This window comes from Saccopteryx leptura, chromosome 4 (assembly GCF_036850995.1).
Source record: "Saccopteryx leptura isolate mSacLep1 chromosome 4, mSacLep1_pri_phased_curated, whole genome shotgun sequence".
NCBI lineage: Eukaryota > Metazoa > Chordata > Mammalia > Chiroptera > Emballonuridae > Saccopteryx > Saccopteryx leptura.
The window spans coordinates 190,546,112-190,571,818 of NC_089506.1; the positions used below are offsets into that span (position 1 = coordinate 190,546,112).

The 25,707-nt window shown below is 46.8% G+C and overlaps 1 protein-coding gene across 6 annotated transcripts in view; it reads left to right on the forward strand.

Moving 5' to 3' along the window:
• Nucleotides 1-25,707, forward strand: part of CUX1 (cut like homeobox 1) — a 375,210-nt gene that overhangs the window by 319,413 nt on the left and 30,090 nt on the right. For 4 of the 6 annotated variants that reach the window (XM_066382339.1, XM_066382340.1, XM_066382341.1 and 1 more), the window contains 3 exons: nucleotides 11,168-11,470; nucleotides 14,791-14,979; nucleotides 20,906-21,170. The exons of the other annotated variants lie outside the window; for them this stretch is intronic. In XM_066382339.1, coding sequence (XP_066238436.1) covers nucleotides 11,168-11,470; nucleotides 14,791-14,979; nucleotides 20,906-21,170 — 757 coding nt within the window. The remainder of the gene's footprint in view (nucleotides 1-11,167; nucleotides 11,471-14,790; nucleotides 14,980-20,905; nucleotides 21,171-25,707) is intronic. 6 annotated transcript variants of the gene reach the window in all.

A 25,707-nucleotide genomic window follows, 5' to 3' on the forward strand; every position in this document is an offset into this window, starting at 1 on the left:
GGACCAAAATTAGTCTGTCATTTGGCACCTAAATAAAGCAGCCAAACTGCCTTTGTACCAGCTTCACAGGGAGGAGAGGCTGAAGTTGTAGCATCTCACATGATGGGGGAGCTTTCTCAGAAGCCGGAGCAGCTCCTCCAAGCCGCAAGGGCTGAGGAGAGGACCCCGGCATCCAGGGGGCACGCCTTCCCCCGGCTAGACCTGAGCTGCCCTCAGTTTTGTGCGGAGGGTTTCGGAGCTGCAGGCCTAGAAGGCTCAGGAAGTAAACCACCTCTTAGTTCCTCCAACTCTTAGAAAAATCTGGGTTTAAATACCTCACAGAATTGGGAGAGGGGATCAATACTCTGCAGAAATAGCACTCAAAACAGCGGCAGTTCCTCTGGTTCTGGGAGGAAAAGAAGAATCTGTCCGGAGTGCCTGGAGCTGGGTTAGCAGAGGGGCTCCCCAGGGGCGGCAGAAAGATGTTATAATCAATTACCACATCATAACACTGATGTATGATAATTACTGAGTGTTTCTCCTGAGATAGTGCAGCATTTGGCTGGGATACAGTTCTTTCATGGTCCACTGCCTGATTAATATGCAAATAATAGGCTGATTGCATGATGAATGCAGAAAATGAGTTCGCTGATAACGTGAGCACTGAAGCGGGAAGATGATAAATTACTTTTACTGACTGTCCTACATTAAGTACCCTTTCTCAACAATTTCATCACAAATTAAGTAAAGCAGTATGGAGAGATTGGGAGGATGTGTAAAATAATGTACCTTAATAGCTTTTCTAATACCATCGCAGACAACAAAACGCCACTTGGTTCTGCTCCACATGGCCTGGGCCCACATAAGGCCAGATGAGTTCCCTCACCTGCCTATTGTTGGGAAGCTAGGAAGCAGCCCCCACAGCAGTGTGCTCGTGGCTGTAGTCAGCCATGGACTCTCTAAGGAACATTCCATCATAGCCCGCACGCCAGGCTGCCTGGCAGTGTTACTGAGAGCGGACGGGCTGCTCTTGGGGCGGACGCTGGAGCCTCTGCACAGACGGACACTTCGGAGCCTGCTGTCTGCCGTGGTGTTGAGGGTTTCGGAGCTGCAGGCCTAGAAGGCTCAGGAAGTAAACCACCTCTTAGTTCCTCCAACTCTTAGAAATCTGGGAAAATTAATTCTGCTATTTAAATGGCAGTGTGAGCTGCCTGCCAGCGAGTGGAACTATTGGTAAAGGACGGGCAGGTTTGCCCAGATCCAGAACAGAACCCTGAGGGAAGAGGGGACACACGCACAGGCCACATGCATGCACACGCCCACGCAGTGATTAATCTGTGATTACAGCAAAGCAGTTTAACTAGAGGGTTTGTTTTTTCCCATCTCAGTAATATATATTTAGACTGTTTATATGACATACATTTTCTCTTAATGCACAGGGACACATTGATAAGTGTTCATACACACAGCTGGTTTGTTAATAAGGTTACTGAAAGTAATTTGAAAACATTATTTCTAAATCAGTATGGATCTGTAGAAAAGCTGGGAACAGGGTGAGCTGTGCTCCTGACGCAGGGCCAACTGTCACCGTGTCACTTCCACAACCTTGTCAGACCGAGTTCACTGCAATAGTTGAATTGTAATTTAATTTTGAATCTTCCCAAACTCTCCTTTTGACGTGCATATTTCCTTCAGAGCCTGTAAAAGATACACAAGAAAAATAATGGAGCCTGAGGGGGACCAAATTCCCACCCTGAGTCCCGTGCGGAGCCCCACCACACGAGTGCAGTCTCACGTGCTCAGGCCGAGGACAGACGCCCGAGACCACATCACCTCGGCAGCGGCCCCCAGCGGCACCTCACATTGCGCAGATTTGCTAAGATCATTTGTCCCCAGTTTACTTGCCCAGTTTGAGGAGAAAACAGGAAAGTGAAAAATAATCCTAAGAATGATGGTTTACAATGGGAGTTGCCAAAGTCTGTATAGGTCTTTGAGTGACTTCACAGCAGCAGTCAGCAGCAGGTGTTTCCTGCACCCTTGTTCTGCACACCAGTTCAAGGTGACCAGCCAAGCACAGACGGTCCCGGGTCCTCCCTTGGTGTTCCGCCTCCATCACCTGACCTCCCACCAGACCCATGTGTTCATCACCTCTTGCAATGAAATACACTCAAAATTGAGCTCAGCCTTTCTCCCCAGAACAGCTTTCCTTCTGACGTTCCTTGTTCCATGATAGCTCCGCTGGCCCATAGTCACCTAAGCCAGAAGCATAGTGGCCTACCTGGATTCTTCTCTTTCTCTCCTACCACTCCTCTCCCATCCCAAAGACACACACAGTTTCTAGTTCCTAATCACCTGTCAGATTTTTCCTCTTTCGGTTTCCACAGCCCCCCGCCCTGGCTCAAGCCTCAGGTCATTCCTTCATGCACAGTACTGTATGTTTACAGCCTGCACGTCCAGCTGGGGCACTCCCCGTGCCCAGCCCCAGCCTCGCCCTTCAGTGTGACCGTGCTGTGAACACCCACTGCCTCCTGTACATCTTTGTCCTAACCCTCATTGCAGGGTCTTTGTGACAGTAATATCTCACTTTGCTTAGTGATATCTCCCTGGTTCACTGCTGTACCCTAACACCTGGCACTTAGAAAGTTCCCTTTTTGGGTGAAAGGCACAGGCCCTATCTTCGAGTGGCTTAGAAGTCAAGTTTGGGGAGATAAGTATAAATGGCACATGTTAAATAGAAACCTTGCTTTTATTAAGCAAGTTTTCTTTGTTAATAAAGTATTTTGGCATCTGTCACTATACAAAGTCTTTGTGTGTATTACATGCCTCTGAGTTCACTCCAGCTCCTGGCGACCCAATGAACAAGTGACGTCCACAGTGTCCTGTTCTCAACAGCCCTGCTCAGCTCCTGTAGACACACACCCATGGCTTCTTTTATGGAATCACATTCAGTCTTCCTCTTTTCCTGCTGCCTTCCATTTTTCCTGCATTATTTTCTTTTCCAAAGAAGAGCTAGCTCCTTAGTCTGACTTTTAAAAATGTGTTGTTGGCATTTGCCAAGTGGCTCAGTGAATAGAGCTTCATCCCAGTGCACCAACGTCACAGGTTCAATCCCCATCTGGGCACATACAAGAGCAACCAATGAATGAACAACTAAATGGCATGAGTTGATACTTGTCTCTCTCTCTCTCTCCCTTCTCTCTCGATCTCTCTCAAATCACTGGGAAAAAAATGTGTCATTCACTCACACACACCAGCACCTACTGTCTACCAGGGCTTTGATCTCATCCTAGCTTTACTTCAGTCTTGGGAGGGGGTTAGTGTGTGTAGGGGAGAGAAATCATTGCTCTTCCATTTTATAGAAAGAAACTAGAGCTAACAGAGGTGATGTCTACCCTTCCTGGGACAGCAGAGGGTCTCATGCAGCCCCTCTGGCTCCTCCCCAGGTCTTCACTCCACCCCAACCCCAACCTTTCTCAGGTTACTCTCTTCGATTAAAAAAAAGAGTGATTTGGGCTCTGGCCGGTGCTTCAGTGAATAGAGTGTCCCCTTGGAGGCCCAAGTTCTCTGACTTGAGTCCAGGACCGCCAATCCTGAGGATGCTGACTTGATCCCAAAGGCACCAACTCAATCTTAAGGGCACAAGCTTGATGTTGCCATTTCAAGCCCTGGTCAGGGCACAGAGAGCAATCAATGATACAACTAAGTGAAACAACAAATTGATGCTTTCCTGTCTCCTTTCCCCTCTCTCTCTCAAAAAAGAAAAGGAAAAAGTGATTTGGTAGGTTTGCTGAGACTTCTGGCGATTTATGGCCATGCCCAGGCTGGCTGAGGGGCAAGAATACTACACCTTACTATGTTGTTAGGTTACTTCTGTTTCTGTCCCCTCTGGGAAATGTCTAGTGGCATGGCAGGAGGAGGGGATGTGGAAAGTTCCTGCACATCTGTGACATCTATTAAAGCACCCATATATTTTGTTTTAAATTCCTGCTAAAGTCATACTACTCATGGCCCTGGCCTGCTGGCTCAGTGGTAGAGTGTTGTCCCAGTGTGTGGATGTGCTGGGTTCGATTTCTGGTCAGGGCACATAGGAGAAGTGCCCATCTGCTGCTCTCTCTCTCTCTCTGCCCCTCCTGCAGCCATGGCTCAATTGGAGCAAGTTGACCCCAGGCACTGAGGATGGCTCCATGGCCTCTACCTCCGGTGCTAAGAAGAGCTCGGTTGCTAAGCAATGGAGCATCACCCTCTAGTAGGCTTGCCAGGTAGATTCCAGTCAGGGTACATGTGGGAGTCTGTCTCTGCCTCCCCTCTTCTCACTGAATTAAAAAAAAAATACCACTTATACTCAAAAACAGAAGCCTCCATGTTTTTATATAGGCTGTGTCTAACAAGATAAGTGACTATAGAAATAGGATGGTAGTCCTCACGGGATCGTGAGGGTCTGCTGTTAGCCTTAGAAGCAAGGAGCCCATTAGTGCTGTCACTACCACCAAGGAAAGATTTGGTGTTCGGAGTGAGAGGGTCTAACAATCCTGGGTAGCACAGGTCTGGCCAACTTGTGACTAAATTAGATGGCTGTCCACCTTTGAATCAAAGAACCTAATTATTTCTAAAGAGACTGTTTGGCCAAAACCCCTCGGGTGGTAGGTTTCTTCAGAGGAGAACCATGGGAGCATGTGATCAAGTCCTGTGTTTCAGCATAGCGTTAGTGTCTCCGTCACAATCTTTACATCCGAACTCAGCTGGGAAGCGTGCCAGCCTGGTGGTCACCCTGTTGTGGCTATGGAGCTATCAGCACTGTCAGCTGGAAAGGCCCTCGAGCTGGGCAGGGTTCATCCAGGCCACCAGGGCTCCTGTTGGGTAGAAGACACCAGCATCGGGCACCACAGAACCTCCCGCATGTCCTGGCACCATCGTGCCACTCGCAGCTGCCAAGACTCCTGTCCCTTCTGGCTCCATCTTCTCTCTCTGCCTCTCCCTGCTCTCCTTCCCTCTGTCCTTGAGTTCCTCCCTCATTCACATTTACATGTGCCAGGCCGGGACCGTGCTGCTCCCCAGCTCTGCTTGCTAACCCCCTCCCGGGCCCCAGTCTTCTCCCTTCTTTCTCCCATCCCCCCACACTTGTCTGTCTTTAGAGGCACTTAGAATTTCCTGGTTTGGCATGGGCTCAAAGCCCAAACTATGGACATAATGAAAAGTGGTGCATCAGACCAGCCGCCAGTTAAATAATGTTTGGGTTCTTGTCAGAATGTCACAGAGTACCCTGTCATTTTGTTTCAGCAACTTGTCCTTCTGAATGCACAGTTCGCCTTATGGCATGCCAGCAGTAAAAATGTCACTTACAATAATTACTTTTTGGTGAAAATGCTTGCTGACTTCCTACCTTCAAGCTGTTTTTTACACAGTGGGGAGATAATAAGAAATGACTTTATCCTGACTGCTCAAATGAACACTAAATGGAATTCGGGTTATTATTACTGCAGATAGAGGACTGGGTATGGAAATTTAAACAGTAGATCGGATAAACTGCAGAGAGATTTGCCTCTGAAAATTATGGTGGGTGTGCATTTTCAGTTGGCTCCTATTGAAACTTAAGGCAGCTGTTGTTTGCCTGCTGTTTTTGGAATATAATATTTTTCATAATCCTTTTATAGTTCCTGAATGGCTTGTGTATTTCAGAGGGCCTTGAGTCACTGTCTCTGCTTTCTGTATATTACTAACCAAGCGATTCTTATGCAAGATCCAAAGCCTTGCAAAAAATGGATCTGCACAGATCACTTTTTTAATGTAGCACCTTAGTATTGCTGTCAAAATTGGATAGCTAGACCATTAGCTGGGCTTTTCAAATATGCAAATTACCCATTTTCAATTGTTCTAGTCCTACAAGCTGCAGACTCTTTGAAAGCAAGGTTTGTGTCTAATTTGTCTTCACTGCCTAGCAGAGTGCATGACACAGAGTAGGCGCTTTAAAAACGTTTGAGTGAGTGAATAGGTGAGAGAGCAAAGAGAAGGCAGTCATGATACTGCATCGCCTGTCAGACAGAGGATGGATAGAAACCTGGAGGGTTTCGACTCTTGATCTGGTTCAGATCCTTCGTCCATCCATTTGTCCTGGACCAAGTCATACTGCCTCCCTGAACCTCAGTTTGCTCACCTGGAGTCCTGCCACAGGACTGGAATGGAGGTTGCATGAGACAGTGTGTAAACACCTTTGTGCGCTGCCCCATTCCTATGTGTACTACATGGGTTGTACTTCCCTCCCCTCATCCCCGTTGTGGGTTAGCTTTCTGTGGCTCACCATCATGTTTCTGAGACTCATGCACAATGATGTGTGGAGTGTAGAAAAACCAGGTCCAGTCACTCTGCCACTAATGGTCACACAGGTATGGGCACCAGCCCTGCTGTACAGGTGGCCTGCTTGGGATATGCAACATCTGGATAGTTCCTGGCTTTGCCGTTCTGGACACAACATCTATGTCTGTGAAAAGAGGGAAATGGATATACCTACCTCACACAGTGAAGACGTCGTGAGGATGGAATTGGTTCATTTCCATGAGCTTTAGTCAATGCCTGGCCTGCAGTGAGTGCACGGGAAATGTTAGCTTACATAGTAGCTGCTATTACAAAATGATGAGAACATGGGGTTTCTTAGTACTGTCTTCCTTCTTACCCCAAGACACCCCTGCTGCAGTGCAGCCTCTCCCAGGTGGCACCCACCTACCCATTGCCCAGGTGCCAATGTGGAAAGCACCCATTTTCTCCCCCTTCCTCAGCCCTCCCCCCATATTTACTCAGCACACAGGTCCTGCTGAAGCTACCTCGTAAATCTCTCTTGAACCTATATCCCTGCCCACTCCCTGCCTCTTCCAGGCCACCACCTGCTGTCCCTGGACAACACTACAGCCTCCTCAGGACCTCCTGGCCCCAACCTTGCTATTGGCAAGTTCATTCTCTCTACCAAAGTGACAGTGAGCTTATTGCTTTCTTAGTTTTTAATGTTAGGTCTATAATATTTGAAACATAAAATTTCAGGCTAATGTAATGAATACCCACGTACCCATCACCAAATTTGACCTTATCTTTTGGTCATAATTCAGTCCTATATTTTTTTAAAAAATAAGACATTAAAGGTAGAGCTGAAGCTTCCTTCCAAAGTTCACCCCTCCTGACCCTGAATACGCTATCATTACTGTGCATGACTTTACACGCTCACTGTGTATCCGGGCAGCCACCACACATACAGTATGGCAACTTCCAGCCTGCATATGAATGTTATACTCTGTTCCTTTCCAAACCCTGGTCTGTGGGCTCACCATCATGCTTTGGATGCCGGTATGTGTGGCTCCAGTCCTGACATTCTCACTGCTGTTTATAGCCCATAGTAGATTGTACGAACATGCCACAATCTAGAGACCTAGTATCCTGGTGATAGACACTATTTTCAATTTTTTGCTCTTTCAGACAGGGCCTCAGTATACATCCCAATGCTCGCTTTGTGTCCCCAGAAGAGAAGTGTCGCCGTGGTGAAGCAGTGAATTTCCCTGACTCCCCAATGCAGGAGGCTGATTCAAAGGCCCTGCACAACCCAGCCCCTGGGGGCCTCTGTTTGCCTCGTGTCCTTGCTGCGCTGACTTTCATGCCTCAAGTCCACCAGATGTCTGGCATACTTTCTTTGCCATTCATACTCTTCCTGACTTACCTGGCTGATTCCTGTTCATACCTGAAGTCCACCTGAAATGTCACTATACCAGGAGGTCTTTGATCCCTTGGCCACATCAGTGTCCCCCATCTGTCTGTCTCCCATCAGGACATCTGTGCCTTTTAGCTACTTCTATTTAATGACCATCTTCCCTGTAGGTGTGAGCTCCAACGGGGCAGGCCCACCTCTACCCATTCACTGCCATTTTCCCAAAGGCCTGACTCAACAGACTCAGGAAATGAGTGGAAGAATGAGTGGATTGACACATATTCATTTATTCTTTCCGGCTTTTCCTGAGTAAGTTGTTACTGAAGTATAATTTATAAGAATTTTGGCAATCAAGACATAGCATAATTCCATCTTCCTCCCCAGAATTCCCTTATGCCTCTTTATAGTCAACTCCTGCCCTCACCCCTAGCAACCACTGATCTGTTTTCTGTCCCTGTAGTTTTACCTTTTCTAGAATGTCATCTAAATGGTATCATACAAGATGTGGCCTTTGAGTCTGTCACCAGGGTCTCAGTCTTATCCCAAGCACTGTGGAACAAATAGCAATAAATCATGAGGAGATTTGTGTTGAATGTAAGGGACCTTTATATAAACAAATACATTTAATATGATTTAATAACTGCTCTTTTTCTTTACATCTAACTTAGATTGTGTTTCTTAGCAACAACGATGCGGCAGGTTTGTTCCTCACTACAACCCTGTCTGCGTTTTTCAGACAAGGAAATCGGGATATTTCAAGAAGTGAAGAGTCATATTCAAGTTAACATAGCTGGCTCATAAAGGTTGCTTTCATCCTCAAGTTCAGTGCCTTAATCCCAAACCCAGGACTCTTCATTTTTGTTTTTGTTCTTTCAAAAAGTATTGTTTTAATCAGAAGGTTCCACTTACTAATTTTTGGAAAAGAAAAAAAGTAGTGTTTCTTCTTTTCTTTTGACTTATGTCCCTTGTTCTGTGACAATGGTGAGTCAGATGACAAGCACCTGTCCCCCGACACCAAGGGGCCCTGCCACTGGAGCTATGGTGCTTACTGGAAATAGCTTTCTAAAGAACGACTCTTTCTTCCAACATGATGTTCTGGATGTGTGGATCCTGGTAACGCCAACGGATCCGTTTGCTATTTAATCAGTCTGTGCCTATCCAAAAACATGGTCCAGATACTGCTTTCTGTGACCTGAGACCACCTGTGTCTGTCAGTGAGTAATTGTCCTCCAGAAAGTACACCAGCTTCAACTTGTCTTACATTTGAGACACAGACTCAGAGAGTGAAGCTGCAGATACAAGCTGGCCCTGTACATTTCCAAGGCCCAGGGGTTTTGTCTTGGGGGTTTGCCTTTGTCTATAGCCATGATCTGGAGCTCAGAGGGACACCGGCCACATGTGGTGAGCGCCTCTGTTCTCTCAGGGTTTCTTTATGGCAAAAAAAAGCCTGTCAGCAGCTTGCCGAGAAGCTAGAAGATGGGAATGGACCACCACTTGAGTTATTCAGGGAGCTCAGCCGGCGCCCAGAACAAAACAGGGAGAGCACCGTACTGTTTGTTAGCCAGGCAGCCATGCTTTTGACCTTGCTGTGGGTTAAAGGACACAAACCTGAGAAGAAATCTGTTTATCATGTGGGGAACTCATGCCATCCTTGACAGTATACAGTGAGCAAGATGGATGATCTGCCAAATTGGTCCCTCGCATGGGTGAATCAGGGCAAATTTACAGTACAATTCCTTTGCTGCTTCAGATACAAAAATAACATTTGCTAGATTTTATATCCAGTTGTCTTATGACCTGGAGGTGAGCAGAAAGGAGAAATCCGATTTGTAGGATTCATATTGCTTTAAAGATTTAAATGGACCATTTCTGCTTTTATGTCTGTCTCTTTTACATCTTTCACAAACCAGAGTTGTTTTTTAACCTGATTTTCCTGGTTAAGGACACAGGTTTATATATATATGCTGGTGGAACTCTGAACCAGTCTAGGACAATAGATGGGTTTATCGGTTGAATTGCAATTGTTTTATTTGGGATTTTATCTGCCTGAGTATTTATACAAAATATCTTTTATATTTGGAATGTTTTTCATTCTCTTGGGTTCAGAATGAATTGTTATCCTGGATATAATAACATGTCCAGCAAAGGACACTTCAGTCATATGGTCAATTGTAATTCATTTATTACTTGTTACATTTTGTTTAGCGAAATAGCAAGTATTTTGGGAGCCACCTGTATGTGCTGATGTTCACTGAGTGACCTGGCCCCTCCCATCTGGCGCTGTGGGGTCTTACCATGTGCCATGCTCAGTGGGGGTGGGGGAAGAGAATGCGCCATGACATGGAGCCAAGTGCAGATTTTTACCTTATGGATAAGACTGTGGTGCTGTATCAATTTGGGTTTTCCTTAGACACAGTCTTTCTCTATATTTGAAAATCAGGAAATGGCCAGAGCCTTTATTGCAGACATCCCAAAACTAGAAAAGATGGCGAGTTTTACATGTGGTCCTAACAGAGGCCAGAAGGAGCTGACCACCCACCAAGAGCATGGGGTGGCGTTTCCCACTGGTCACATGCAACAAGACTGAGGCCCTCCTTAAGAAAAGAGGGTGTGGTCCCTCCCAGGAAGCTCAGTTGATTAGAGTGTTGTCCGTATACATAAAGATTGTAGGTTCTAACCCAGTCAGGGCCCATACAAGAATCAACCAAGGAATGCATAAATAAGTGGAACAACAAATCGATGTCTCTCCCTCTCTCTTTTTCTATCTCACTCTCCCCCCTCCACCCCTCCCTTTCTTCCCCTTCCTCCCTCTCCTCCCCCTCTTCCCCCTCTCTCTGAAATCAGCAAGTAAAAATTAAAACAAGAAAGGCGTGCATGGTACCTGACCGGCCACACTGGCCTCTCTCTGCTGGGGTTGGTGACAGTGTGGCACAGGCAGAGCTTGGCTCTCAGGAGCTCCTCAGGGTGAGCGTGGGCACTCATCTGCTGACTTCCTTCAGTTTGGGAGCTGTGGAGCCTTCTGGGATCACAGTGAGAACCAGCCTAGGGCCCTGAGGCTCGGCGCTGGGCTGACAGGTGCCAAGTTGGGGCTTTAGGTCTCCTTGTCAAGGCTTATCACTGGTGACCATACATGATGGGCAGCCCTCATTTAAATACATCCATTTGTTTTTCTGGAAAGTATGAACAAGATTAGGATATATGTCATAATCTAGGCAAGGTACTTCTGAATTAATATGACATTTTTTAACAATGCCCTTTTATTGAGTCTTCAGAAACCTTTTATTTAAACCTATAGTTTTTCTTCTGTTGCTATTATTTTTTATGTTTTTAATATTGAAAATGACTGGTGACTCTGAAACTCTAAAGTAATGCACATAGATCAGTAGACTGCCTTCTGTGTCCTTCTTACAGGGTGTTTATTTACTGTCCTGGGTAAGGAAAGTAGCCGTACCTGGTGGAAGGTAGCTATTTTCAGCCTCGGTTTTCTGTGTGCTTTAATTACAGAGAGCACGCCAAAGACCTCTGCCAGCTGCAGCCCTGCGCCCGAGTCCCCAATGAGCTCTAGTGAGTCGGTGAAGAGTTTGACCGAACTGGTCCAGCAGCCCTGTCCCCCCATTGAAACAAGTAAGGATGGCAAACCACCAGAACCCAGCGACCCACCTGCTTCAGACTCCCAGCCCACCACCCCACTGCCTCTCTCCGGACACTCGGCCCTCAGCATTCAAGAGCTGGTAGCCATGTCCCCAGAGCTGGACACCTACGGCATAACCAAGAGAGTCAAGGAGGTGCTGACTGACAACAACCTTGGTAAGTTCCATTCAGGCTGCTAAGTCCAGAGGGGTCAGGGCACTTCCTATTTGAGTCTTAGGAAAAACAGGGGGAGGAGCCTCAGGCTTACCCAGCCAAAGCCTTTAAGTGTTCATAACATGTCCCACAGTTGTGAAAGCGAAGGGGCTCATAAAAGTGCTAGAGTTCTATGGGTCAATCCCAGTCAGCTCCTCACCACTACACCCAACTCCAGGACCTCTTAAAAGATACGCATTCGGGGTTGGGGCCTACTCAGACTTTCCACTCCAACCACCCTGATTGGAGCATGCCCAGTAGGGCTCCAGGTCCTTGTGGGCACCAGAACTGGGCATGAACAGCATCAGCCCAGCGGCATCTGGATGGCGTAGTGGAAGAGTCTGACAGACTGCGTTCAAATGCTAGCTCTTCTACTTACTGTGATACAGAGCATGCTGGTCTCTGAGCCTCCTCAGTGAAAGTGGAATAACAACGCCTACCATGGGGTTGTGAGTAGCAGCAATTGCTAGTACTCTGCCTGGCAGCTAATGGTCCATTATTGTCACCCCTGCTGCCTCCTGAAGCCAGCTCCATTCTCAGGCCTCCGTCTGGGTTTCATACCCGGGCCATTTGCCTCAAAAGTGCCACAGCCTCCCGGTGCTCTGCCTCATGGGGCTCCCTCGCTGAGGGCTCTGTGCACCACTGATTGGTGGCTTCAGCTGTAAGAACATGAGGGTGTTTAGTCCCTTCAAACCACTGTGCCCCTGCGGGACAGCATTGACCCAGTGGGGTTCTCCTGGTTTAGGCAGGCAGAGCTGGAAACAGCCACCCCCCAAACCCCTATGGCCTTTTTATTGCCCAGTTCTAAAAGTCGGTTAAAAGAGCATTGTTCTCTGCACCGCATGTTTAAACGACCCCAAAGAGTTATTGATATTTGCCTAATACCTTCAAGAGGGGCCTTGTGTATCTGTTTTTCCCAGGAGATGGGGAAAGAAGGGAGTAGCTGTGAACTGAGTTCCAGGAAAGTTTGTATAGTAACCTCACAGCCTGAGGGTTAGACCAGCTTGTCTGCTTGAGGCCTTATACCCAACTGCTTGTGCAACACTGAATGAGAGGAAAGTGATGTCCACTGAGATCATTTTTAATTAATTCATAAAAATTAAAAGTTAGCTGTTGACTTTTTTAAATGGTTAAGTCCCATATGTCCATCAATTACTAAAATGTGCAGGGTTTCCTAGATTTGTGTCATTCCTTACCTCACAGTCTTATGACAGGTCCAAATAAGCAGGCCTGATACATTACTGCTGCCCACTCCCTAATAGGAAGTATCATTTTATATAAATTTGAAGATCAACTAAAGAAAACTCATTTTCAGACACTAAGTTACAAGATCGCAGCTATCAGATTATGAACCTTAAAATCTCATGGTTGGCCTTCCCATTCATGTCCCTATCAGTGATGGGGTTATAGCTGATAATGTTCATGTGCAGAACCCCACCAGTTTGTGCAACTTTGTTTTCAAATGCTGTGAAGCATAAATCAGTGCTCTGAAGGGTGAATCTTTTCACGCCAGACAGATAACTTGTGCCTGTGAGCAGGAACTTCCAGAAGGCACCCTTGACTTAGTGGTGAGAAGCAGTCTTCATGGTTGCTCTCACTGGTCGTAGCTTCTCTAGGAAAGGAGCTGCCTCCCCTATTGGAGTCTCTTAGTGGATTCATGAACATAGAGGAGCCAAATTACAGCTGAGTGAGGCAGCAAAGAGGACCCTTAATTGGGACTCAACTGAGGCAGTCTCTTAACCATTGGCCTGGGATCTTGGGGTACTCATGTGTTAATCTCTAATCTCTTGAAATCATGTAGGATATGTATGTGTACATTTCATCAGGTGGTGTCTGTAGCTTTCCCTGGGGTTCTCAAATGGGTCTGTGACCCAAAAACAATTGAGAGGCACTACTGTGAAACCTCTAGAAGGAACACATAATTTTCCAAGAATAGCTACTTGATTTTCCCCACACACAACGAGGTGGATCAAGCAAATACTAACTAGCTGTTCATATGTATCACTTTCCAGAACATGGCAAACGTCTTAGAATGAAATGAGATCCATGTGCCAGATTAAAATTAAGTAAAACTTATTTTTAAAACCACAACAAAAAATTGGTAAAAAACTTGGATGCTTGTAGGCTAAACTAAGAGTTTGAAAAGTTAGAAAAGCAGAGAAACAAGTTTGCAAAATCAGTAAATGTATCTCTTAAGTTTAAAGGAATGATTCCCCAAAAAAATCAATCTCTCAAATCCATGCTATAAACTTTACTTGGAGCCCCACTTTTTACAAAGCAGGACGCTGCCATTTCCTCAAATTACCTTATGAGCACAGGTGATAGTGTTTCCCTCTCACAGAGGGAGGACGTGAGGCACAGAGCAAATAAGCCAGTCACGCACGGTCACTCTGCCCCAGGTGTCATGCCCCATGCACTTTACAGTGCCAAACACTGGCCTCTCTCATCCCCATCTCCATTTTTACCTAATAAGTCCTGTTCATTTAAGTTGTCCCGTCGGGTCATTCAGGTTGTGCCTGATTCTCATTTGTATCTTTAAAAGTGGTGGCCTCTCTTAACCTGCAGCTGAATAGCTCTCAGAGAAGTGAAATTTTCTTTTTAAGCCTCTGATGAGCACACGGCTGTGCTCTCCAGAGCGAATGCCCTCTGCTCCATGTGGGGAGCAGGCTGCCCACTACGGCCGGGAAAAGGCATCAAGGAGAGGCACTTTGAGCTCCACTCAACAGAAGCAGCTTAGACTGAGGGAACAGGCTTTAGAATTGGAAATGGCCTCCTTTTCAGAAAAAAAAAAAAAAAAAAAACAGCTGAGGAGCTCTTTCTCCTTCTCTTTCCTGCTGTGACCTCGGGTCAAGTGGCCTGTTTTCTCAGCAAGACCTGATAACCTTGCGAATGGTGAAAGGAGCTGGTGTGGACCGCCCTGTGGTTTGAGGTCGTACAAGAGAGACCTCCCTGTGTGCTACTTAACCTCCTGAGCGTGGGTTTGGGATTAACCACTCTGATAAATGCGGCAGGGGTGATTATCCAGGCCTCAGTTCATCCAAAGCCTGAAGGCTTTTTGAGAAACATTGTTGAATACAAGCAAATGCAAGAGTAGAACTGACTCTGTCTCCAATGGAGTTTGTCACAAGTCTGGGTAAAGAAATGCTTCTATTAAGTGCTTGCTCCCAGCTGACCAGACTCTGGGCCTTTAAACCCCGTGTCTGATTTCACCTTGACACATACTTATCCTTCCAGATCCCTGAGTCTCAATGACGCCATCTCTCTTGGTTCTGTTTTCTCCCTAGGTCAGCGCTTATTCGGGGAGACCATCTTAGGGCTCACCCAGGGCTCCGTCTCCGACCTCCTTGCTCGCCCGAAGCCTTGGCACAAGCTCAGTCTGAAGGGACGGGAGCCCTTTGTCCGAATGCAGCTATGGCTGAATGATCCCAACAACGTGGAGAAGCTGATGGACATGAAACGGATGGAAAAGAAAGGTAACTGCCCCGGACAGTTGTCTTCTCATCTATAAATGCAAAGCCTTTCTGCAGAGCTGATGAGGAACATTGATCCATAACCAAGGGGCCATAGGCAGGGCAGAGGACTTTTTAACAGTGATCCGCCAAGGATGGGAAGATTTTTGCCTTTTTCTACCTAGCAGCCAGAACTCAAGGACATTTTAGCACTGAGAAACACTTTGGGAATTCCTGATAGCCACCCTAACAGTCACTGTAGTTCCTCCTCCTCTCAGGAGAGTAAGGCCACCAAGAAATGAGCACCACAACACTCAGTGGTGGCTTGTCATCTTGTTTGGGTGAGTGAGATATTACAGCATTTATTGCACACATGTCAGGGGCCTCCATATATGACCTTATTAGAGGTCATTAATAAATGCCTTTTTAGACGAGGACACTCAGATCCAGAGAAGTTAGGTGCCTCCAATAAGGTTACCCAGCCTCAAAAATAGCAGAGCAAATTCCTGCTAGAACAGCTCTCCTGCTGTGACTTTACGATCCCAGGGCCCATTTTCTTTGGTGCACCTTCACCCTCTCAAATGTTGATCAGCATTCCCTTTGTGTCCTGGAGGCTACAACATGGGAGAAGTCCTAAAGGATCTCCTTGGTGGTGGGAAGTAATGCCTATTCTGTCTCATGGCTTGCACTCCTACATGCTGCTGCTCACTAGTGAGTCCTCCCTTCAGAGGGGACAGTCCTGGGTCACTGACCTGAAGTACCATGAGTACCAGGAATTCAAATCCCTTAGATGTGGAGCTCTGGTACCAACTGCTGGGCTGGCCCTAAGAAGCTGTGACTGCTCTCCTTAAATGAGCCTTGCAGAGGAGATCAACTAAAGAATGAGCATGGCAACCACCCATGTGGCCATACCTGGCCCCGCTCCCAGCTCACCTGAGCCCAGGCTTGTGTCCTTGGAATTCACAGGGGAGAGGCTGCTGTTCACCACCAACCAAGCATCCCTATGCTCACCCAGCTGGGGAAAGGGCTGGAACTCCAGAAAGGAGCAAGAGTCGCTGATGCCACCCCCAGGGGCTCGTGCGGCTCTTGTATCACAATTGACACTTGCAGTTACTGAGCACCTCCTATTTGCCAGGCACTGTGCTGCGACGTCACATAATCCACACAGGTGCGTCCCATGCAGATGTCATTATCCAGGAAAGATGAGTTTCTGGCATTATGAGACTTACCTCATTTCAAGAGCTGGCATAAGTAGGGAGCAAGAAGCCAAACTTGGGGCTGTCAGATTCAAAACTGATGCTCTCAGATATGTGTTCTGCACCTTGAGCTGAGTGCCTGCCTCAGAGGCCCAGGTGCCCAGGCAGGCAGCGGCCTTCCACACCCTCTGGAGCCCTCCAGTGGGCTCCTGCCTGCCCTCGGGTGTGTAGACCAAGGCTCTGACACAGGCCACAGCCTCCCAGGCAACTCCTGAGGCCTAGTGCCATATGACCCCCCAAAGTTTTCAAATTTTTTATTATAGGAAATTCCAAATACAAAAGTAGAATGGTATCATGAACCCAATATATTCCTTACTGAGTTTCAGCAATTATCAGTGCTTACCCAAGCAATTTTAAAGTTTTTTGCGCTCTGTCAAAGGCAGTACTCTCCCCACTTGAGTTTGCTGAGTGCTGGGATCTCTGCTACCCAGGGGCAGTCTGAACATCCAGGCCACCTTCCTGAAGGTCACCTCCTGGGTCCAGCTGGGGAAAGGGCTGGAACTCCAGAAAGGAGCAACATGGTTCTGTTGCTGCAGACATGAGCAGAGAGGCGAGCCCTGGTTCTAACACTCCTGGTGCATTTCTCCAGCTGGGCTAGTGGGAGAGGACCTCAGGCCCTCAAAGTAGATCTTGGGGTGAGGGGAGCCTCCACTCCTCCTTCCACATGGGCTCTGGGCGCCATCTTGTGTTACAAAAGAGTTATTGTTTCAGTGTGGCCCAGGCCCATCCTCACATCCCAGGTTCCTTAAGCAACTGTGGTCCCACTGTCTCCTCTCCCTGGCAGGGCTGCTCTCTAGAGAAACTTCACCAGCTCCAGTGTGGGACCAAGGCACCTGACCCATCAGACATAGTAGCAGGTGACCTGGAGCACAGGGCTTCCTATGGTCTCTGTAGACTGCTGGTCATCTGCCCAACAGGATGGGGCTAGCGGACAGACCGGGCTCATTTCTTTCTGGCCTTTTAACTCTTTATCATGTTAATGGGGGGCACAGGTTGGCCTTCTCAATTGTTTCCTAGTTCTAATCATAAAATAGCAAGTTAAATAACTCCCTACCCTAAGTTTCTATATCTGTAAAATGAGGATAATAATGCTAACCTTTTCAGGTTGTGAGAATTAGAAAGAATATACCCAGTATAATAACCAGCACACATAAGTGCTCAGTAAATGATTATTAAAATAATAATGTATTCCTTTAAAATCGACGCAGATAAATTGTGATACCAGTCTAGCCTAGACTGAAAATTCTGCATCAGTAATCCAGACTAGTGCTTCTTTCTCTTCCATAAAGCTTTTGTTTCTCCCTTGAGTTCGAATCTTTTATTTCCCTTCCTTCATTTCTTCATTCCTTTCTTCCTTCCAAACCTTTCTCTACCCCAGTCTGCTTTCGGCTTTTTTACCCTTTGTGAGATGGCCCTTGCACCAGCCTGTGCACAGTCGCAAGCACCTGGACACACATATACAGCCCCAGCGAGTTCATGGGCGAGGCTCCTCTCTCTTGAGACTACAGCTGCACCCTGACAGTCCAGAGTCTACTCCTGTGACATCTGAGACCCAAATGCCAGTGCTACTGAGGTGTAGCTCCACAGACACAGCCTTGGGCCCCGTTCCCATGCTGCGGCCACCATCGGGCAGGGCAGCCGGTGTTGCCCGAAACAGACTTAGGTCAGACCTCAGTTCTGTCACTTCTTACCTGTGTGGCCTCAGGCAAATCCTTCAACCACTCGAAGCTTCAGTTTCTTCATTTGTACAAAGGGATGATAATGGCCTCTCCCGTGGTGTAACAGGATTAATGCTAAATGTTGGCTGCTGCTGCTGCTGATACTGCCACTTTTAAAACTACATGCCATTTGAATTAAATATTATTTCTCATCTTCCGCCAGTTTTAAGAAGTTATAAAGACATTTCAGACTATTTCAAACTTGGCCACGTAAAAGATCCCTGTAAATGATTCACTTGCCGGAGTGGCACAGTTGGTGATTAGTGACACACAATCAGAGGAGCAAATGAAGCACGGATCCCACCTGTGGAACAGAGAGAACTTAAAATGCAGGAATCACCTCTCGTTATTTTGCAGTCCACTCAGCACACCCCCAAGCTAGAGTCACACACCGTTCCTGAGCCTGTTGCAGCCCGCCCCTCCTCACCACTCCTCAAACCCTTATTCCACGTGAAAATACCCATTAGCGCACGTGTGTGCCCCTCGCCTCTGGCTTCTGTGCCGCTCTGCTCTCTCCTACTGCCCCTTCTGGGGCAGGTACTATTTCCCCAGCACTGAGCCCTGCTCCAGCCACTTCTCCACTCCCAGGTTAGGTCCCTGCCTTCTCAAAGCTCGTTCTAGCAAGCTCTGCTTTAAGTCCCCTTCTCATCTGCACCATCTACCTGCTCACTCTCGACATTTTCTCAAGACCGTGGCCCCTGGATCACACTGCCTCCCTCCATGCTCATGTCCTGCCTTGCCCAGGAAGACTTTATGACCCCGCTGACCAGAACATCGCCACAGCTTCAAGTTCTTTGACCTCCCCAACCCTCGGCTGTTCCCCAAATCTTGTTATCACCCTACCAAAATTCAGGTACCCCACTTACCGCATTCTACCATCTTTCCATGTTTCCCTGTTCATTCCACCTTACCCAAGATGGCCCCCAGGAAGCCCCACCCATGCTTCCCCACAGTCTGCCCTCTGTTGCCTTTAGCTCCTTCCCCGGACAGGACTCCCTGAGCCATCACTCTATTACTCTCTGGCTGTGATACGCTACCTCTCACTCCTTTCCATTCCTCATCCCTCTGCAAACCCCAGCCTTGGTGAGTGCCGCCAGTCTTTCCCTCCCATCCTCCTTGGCATCTGGGACCTGCAAGAGGCTATCCCAGGTCTTCCTAGGTTGGTGCCACCTCAGATTTGTATCTCCTGCTTCATTGGGGTCCTCTGTGCTTCTCTCCCTACCCCTACCGCCATTTCTCACCACTCCGGCACTCTCAAGACTCCTTTCCCATCACTTCTGATGTCTTCCTACTTCGTAAAGAACACAAAGGCCACCAGCTTTCCCCACTCAGTCCCTATAAAGTTGTCTGTATCTCTGCCTATCCTTGGGCACCTCTGGTGACCGTCTTTCTCAGCCGTATCACCACTGTCTCTCTCTGTCATCTTCCCCCCCCCCCAAACTTAAAAAGCTTTTTAGCTGTCTCTCATCTTTAAAGACCCATCCTCAATTCTATATTCCCCCTTCTAGAAATCATCCTGTCTCTCTCTTATCTTTTATAGTTAGGCTTCTTGTGATATAGTAACTCATTCTCATTGCCTTCACCTCCTCACCTCCCATTCACTGTTAGACATATTGCAGACTGGCTTCTGCTCCTGCAAGTCCACTCTCATCTGTTCACCAGTGTCCCCAGTTATCTCCTAACCACTAAACCCAAAGGACATCCCAGGGTTCTTATCCCACATTCTGCAGCACGATGCTGTTGCCCATCATCTTTGCTCCTCCCTCTACTGCACCATCGTGTCCTGGTTTTCCTCCCATCTCTCCATTCCTTTCATGGCTGCTACTTCCTGGGAGTATCCTCTGTGTGTGGATGTTTTCCACACTTTCATCCTCAGCCCTTCTGTTTCATCAGTGCCATTGACATCAACTACTGTAATTTCTATTCTAGTCGTTCCAAATTCTCGCTAGCCTAGATCATTCTTCTGAGCTTAATACCTATTTATCCAACTGCTTACAGAACACCTCAATGTGGATAACCCAGAGGACCATCAAACTTCACACTTCTAAGACAGACCATCTTCTTCTTCCTTTAATCTATTCTTTCCTTGGTGCCCAACCCAAGACACCACCTCGTCTCCCACACTGGAGTCCAGGGAGCCATCCTCAGCCCCCTCTGTAGCCTATTGAATCAGACAAGTCCTGTCAGTTCTACCCTTAGTATCTCCGTAATCCACATGCTTTTCTCTCAGTCCTATCACTGCTGCCTTATTTCAGGTCTTTATCATTCTTCCAAGTTCTTCTCCCTCAAACTGTAGCCAGAACAGCCTTTCAGAAACAGAGAGCTGATCACATCAGTCCCTTTATGAAAAGATTTTTATTTCTTCCCATTGCCTTCCAGACAAAGTTCAAACTTTTGACCTGACCTTGCTCTGCCTTAGGTCCAACAGTTCCTCCTATAACACTGCCACTTCCGTGTACACACACACACACACAGCACACTTTAACCATGCTGTTGTGTGGCGCTTTGTCTTTGCACCTGCTGTCCCCACTTTCTGAACCAGCCTCCTGCCATCTTCGACCTCATCACCTTTGTTTTCTGATCAATCCCTCCTTGTCCTTCAGGATTCAGTTTAAACCTCATCTCTCCTGGGAACCTCCCCTGACCCCTCCCCAGGCTGACCTGAGCAGTTTTCCTTGGTGCCCCCCTACTGGGGTCATCTATCTGTCCCCCACTAAACTGTTAGTCATGCAGGGACAGAGAGGAACTGCCCATTCTAGCAGATCGTGTCCTTAATGAGTGTGTGTTGGATTTCAGAATGGTTCTAGTCCAAGTGTTTTGAGATGCTCTTGGAAGAGCTGGGCAGAAAAGTTTGATGCCACAATTGACACAAAAGTAATCTTAATTCAATGGTGTACCGCGTACTGTGGGGTCAGGGGCTTGGGCAGATCTCACAGCTGGGCCTGCACCTCAGTCTGACTTCTCTCCCTTCCTCAGCCTACATGAAGCGGCGACACAGCTCAGTCAGTGACAGTCAGCCCTGCGAGCCCCCCTCCGTTGGCATTGACTATAGCCAAGGCGCAAGCCCCCAGCCCCAGCACCAGCTGAAGAAACCCCGTGTGGTGCTGGCTCCTGAAGAGAAAGAAGCTCTGAAAAGAGCATATCAGCAAAAGCCATACCCGTCACCAAAAACCATCGAAGAGCTCGCCACCCAGCTCAACTTGAAAACCAGCACCGTTATCAACTGGTTCCACAACTACAGGTATGATCCTGGTCTCAGCCCAGTAAATCATGGCTCCAAGAGAACACACTGTCAGCCCTTGGGAAGAAGTTGGGCTATACTGCAGGGCGTGGCTATGAATGATACACGGGAAGTGATGTTCAGTATACCCCCTGACATACTGGGGACTGAGAACTTGACTGATTCTCAGTGGTTTGGTCAGTTAGGTTTTTATATTGTTTTATTGGCATTCTTAACTCCAAAGATATAGGGTCCTGTAATTAGAGACAATCCACATGTATGACAAGGAAAGTGTTTTAGCCCTGGTCAGTTGGCTTATTGGATAAAGCATCAGCCCGGCGTGCAGACATCCCAGGTTTAATCCCTGGTCAGGGCACACATGAGAAGTGACCATCTGCTTCTCTTCCCCTCCCTCTCCCCCTTCTCTCTCTCTTCCTTTCTCACAGCCAGTGGCTCAGTTGGTTCGAGCATCAGCCCCAGGCACTGAAGATAGCTTGGTTGATCCGAGCACTGGCCTCAAGTGCTGAGGATAGCTCAGTTGATTCGAGCATTAGCCCCAGATGGGGATTGCCATGTGAATCCCAGTTCATGGTGAATGCAGGAGTCTGTCTCACTATCTCCCCTCTACTCACTTTAAAAAAAAATAAAAAATAGAAAAAAAAGAAAAATTTCTCTAACTTATATAACTTAATAAGGGAGAGTGCAAGCATTCATGGTTCCAAAACAGTGACTTTTCTTTTTGGATGCTTTCTCAGGATCTTTTACAGTATTGCTTTTCAAACTACTGTAGTTAGATTCATTTTTTAATTAGATAAATTCAGTAGTGTGACCCTGGCCAGATAAGTGAGTTGGTTAGAGCATTGTCCTGAAGCACAAAGATTGCTGGTTCAATCCCCAGTCAGGACACCTACAGGAACCGATCTATGTTCCTATTTCTATGTCTCTCTTCTCTCCCTTCCTCTTTCTCTAAATTAAAGTGTGTGTGTGTGTGTGTGTGTGTGTGTGTGTGTTTTTAAGAAATTCAGCCTGACCAGGTCGTGGTGCAGTGGATAGAGTGTCGCCCTGGGACAAGTTCACCAGCTTGAGCATAGGGTTGTGGGCTTGAGTGTGGGATCATAGACATGACCCCAAGGTCTCTGGCTTGAGCCAAGGGGTCACTGGCTCAGCTGGAGCCCCCCAATCAAGGCACATTTGGGAAAGTAATCAATGAACAACTAAGGTGCTACAACAAAGAATTGGTGCTTCTTATCTGTCTCCTTTCCTGTCTGTCTATCCCTGCTCTCTCTCTCTCTCTCTAAAAATAATAATAATAAATAAATAAATTTAGTAGTGTAAAGCCCTTTCTTTTGGGAAACTTCATGAATTATGAAGATTTATCGAGCATCTACTAAGCCTCCAGGCACTGAGTTAAATGTTTCAACCAACACTGTATCACTCACTCCTCACACCTATATAATGGATATAGTATTACCTACATTGTACAGATGAAAAATACAAAACTCAGAGGGGATGAATAACATTCCTGAGCAGGGAAGGGCTGAGTGCTCTAGAGCAAATAAACTGAGGTGACATACTTAGATTAGATCACTGAAATTCACTGAAAGATCATGAATTGTTGCTCATAGCTCTAACCAAGGCTCCCTACTGCTGAAAACCAAGAATTTCCAGCAGCCTAATGGAAAAGCTGCAGAGTGTACCCTGGCCAGCAGACAGTGATTGACAGTTAACTGAGGCCTGGAAAAGAATCTGGCCCAGCAGGACCAGGGGAAATGGTTTTGGAGGTGTTTTATTTAATTAGCAGCACCTTTATCTAGATATTCTGTTATCTACAACTTCGTGCACTGCTGCCAGAGATATAATACCTGCATTAAAATGGACCTAACTTGAAAACTTGAAAGTACATATTCAAATGTATCTTTGTGTCTAGAAGGTGAAAATAACACCTGGTAAGGAGAGGGTCACTCATCTTGCTGACCTCCTGACAGCCATGGTAATGCCCATCACGTGGTGGGCAGTGGGTCATTATGGAGGAGCAAGTTCAATTATATGCCCTTGGCAAAAATGGAGAAAGGGGAGAGAGGAAGAATTAGTCATAGGACCTCAAAATTTAGTAAATGAGCTCACTCAGGTCTGTGGGTCTAGAGGAGATACTTCATAAATGCTTTCTTTCAGAAATAACTCCACAACAAAATATGCTGGACTATGGGAGAACAAAGGGTAGAAGTTAGTTTCAGCTATGGATCTGGAAGGTATGAGATGTCAGGGTCTTGAAAGAACAAGAAGAATGTTAGAAGCCACTTAATAGGTCTAATAAGAAATGAGCACCATCAATCTTTTGAGATCTTGCCTCCAGGTATATCCTCTTTTTGGCTCAAACCCTTTTTGTGGCCAACTTACCGACAGAGCTACATACAGGGACTGGCACACATCACTGAATAGGGCTAATTCCTAAGCAAGAAGGCAGTTTCTTACATTCCTTCCATAGGAATAAACAGCAGACATTGATTTGATTTGATTTGATTTGATTTGATTTGATTTGATTGTGACAGAGAGAAGGACAGATAGGGACAGACAGACAGGAAGAGAGAGAGATGAGAAACATCAGTTATTCGTTGCAGCACCTTAGTTGTTCATTGATTGCTTTCTCATATGTCCCTCAATGGGAGTGGGGGGGGGGTACAGTAGAGCAAATGACCCCTTGCTCTTGCCAGCCCTCTGTGCTCAAGCCAGCAACCTTAGGGTTTCAAACCTGGGTCCTCCGTATCCCAGTCCGATGCTTTATCCACTGCGCCACCACCTGGTCAGGCCAGACATTGATTTTATTTTCTGCTGCCCCACTGGAACCCTCATGCAATAATGCTTAGATCAGTTATTGCCTCCATCATAAAAATAAAACTTTACCTCCTCTTACCCTTTCACCCTAAGGAAATTAGAAGTATCTTAGAATGACCATTTACCTAGGAATGGGATCAGGAATGCCTGAACAACATACCACAGAACACATGGTCTGGAAGAGCAGATCCACTCAGTAGAAACTCTTCTGAGACCTAAAAGCCATGGTGGCATATGAACCTTACACGACTTGTCTGAAAACCAGATCTGCTCCTGGGCCTTGTCTTTCTAGACCAGAAGATAATATTCTTTATAGACATAGAGACAAGTCTAGGCTAAGAAGGGAGATGTTGCCAGTCTGTTGAGCACATAATATAGGGTGGGGCAAAAGTAGGTTTGTGGCCTGACCTGTGGTGGCGCAGTGGATAAAGCGTCGACCTGGAAATGCTGAGGTCGCCGGTTCAAAACCCTGGGCTTGCCTGGTCAAGGCACATATGGAAGTTGATGCTTCTAGCTCCTCCCCCCTGTCTCTCTCTCCTCTCTCTCTCCCTCTCTCTCTCCTCTCTAAAAAAATGAATAAATAAAATAAAAATTTTAAAAAAAAAGTAGGTTCGTGGAACCTACTTTTATTTATGGAAAATAATAATAAATAATACAAGAATAAACTGTGTTTTGTATACTCACAACTGTAAAACCCCCTTTTGCCCCACCCTGTAGATTCTCAGATCAGCAGCCAGGTGCAATGCTGCCAGCCCCATTTTACAGAGAAAGGTTATATACACTGAGCTGGTGAGGGTGGTGGCCTGGATCCATGCCCCAGTCATGAAATTGACCCTTTCCTCCTCCCAGCTCATCTACCTCAGCCTTAGTACTTATAATTCTGTCCTTCAAAATGCAGCTACATAATAAGAATAGTTCCCTTTTGGTTTTTTTGTCTACTTTGTGTCCAATATTATACATTAACATTTTATTTAATCTTCACATCTCTGCAAAGAAGATATAGTTCTTTGCATTTTTCAGATATGAAAACTAAAGAGCAGAATGGTTAAGGAAATTATCCAAGTTGCACAGGTAGTAAGTGACAAATGCAGACTTCAAATCCAGGTTTGCCCTGTTCTAAAAAGGATGTGCCCTGTTCTGGGCCAGTCTGCCTCTGGGACTCAGAGTTAGTACTTGGTGGGCCTGTGACCTAGCTCAGACCAAACCCTTAGCTGCCCGTCTAGCTTCCTACCTCTAACCAGGGTCGGATGAGATTGGGTGTTCCCCCAGCTGGCACTTTTGGCTGCCAGGGGCTTTAAAGCCCGTGAAGATCAGGTTTGCCCTCCTAGCGTAGTGCCCAAGAACCTGTTGACAGGAACTGCCATTTCACAGGCTCCCACGGTAGCCCCAGGGAAGGAGGAAAGTCTTCTGTTAACTCTGCGAACTTGTAGGGAGCATCAGGACCTCGGGCTCAAAAATCACCTTCAGGAAAAGAGTCAGAGCTTACCCTGTGCAGGGAACAAGTAATTATGCAGCAGAGAGCTACCACCAGAGCTGATAGACTGGACTCAATCTGACTACAGCCAGATCCTCCTTGGCTCCAACTCCTGCCATCTTCAACACAGGACCTGACATATAGTGAGGTCTCAAAAAAAACATTACTGTTATTGAGTTATATGTACTGCAGGAAATATTTTCCTACATTCCCACTCCAAGGGCTTTTGCAGGACACTGGACTTGGGCAAAT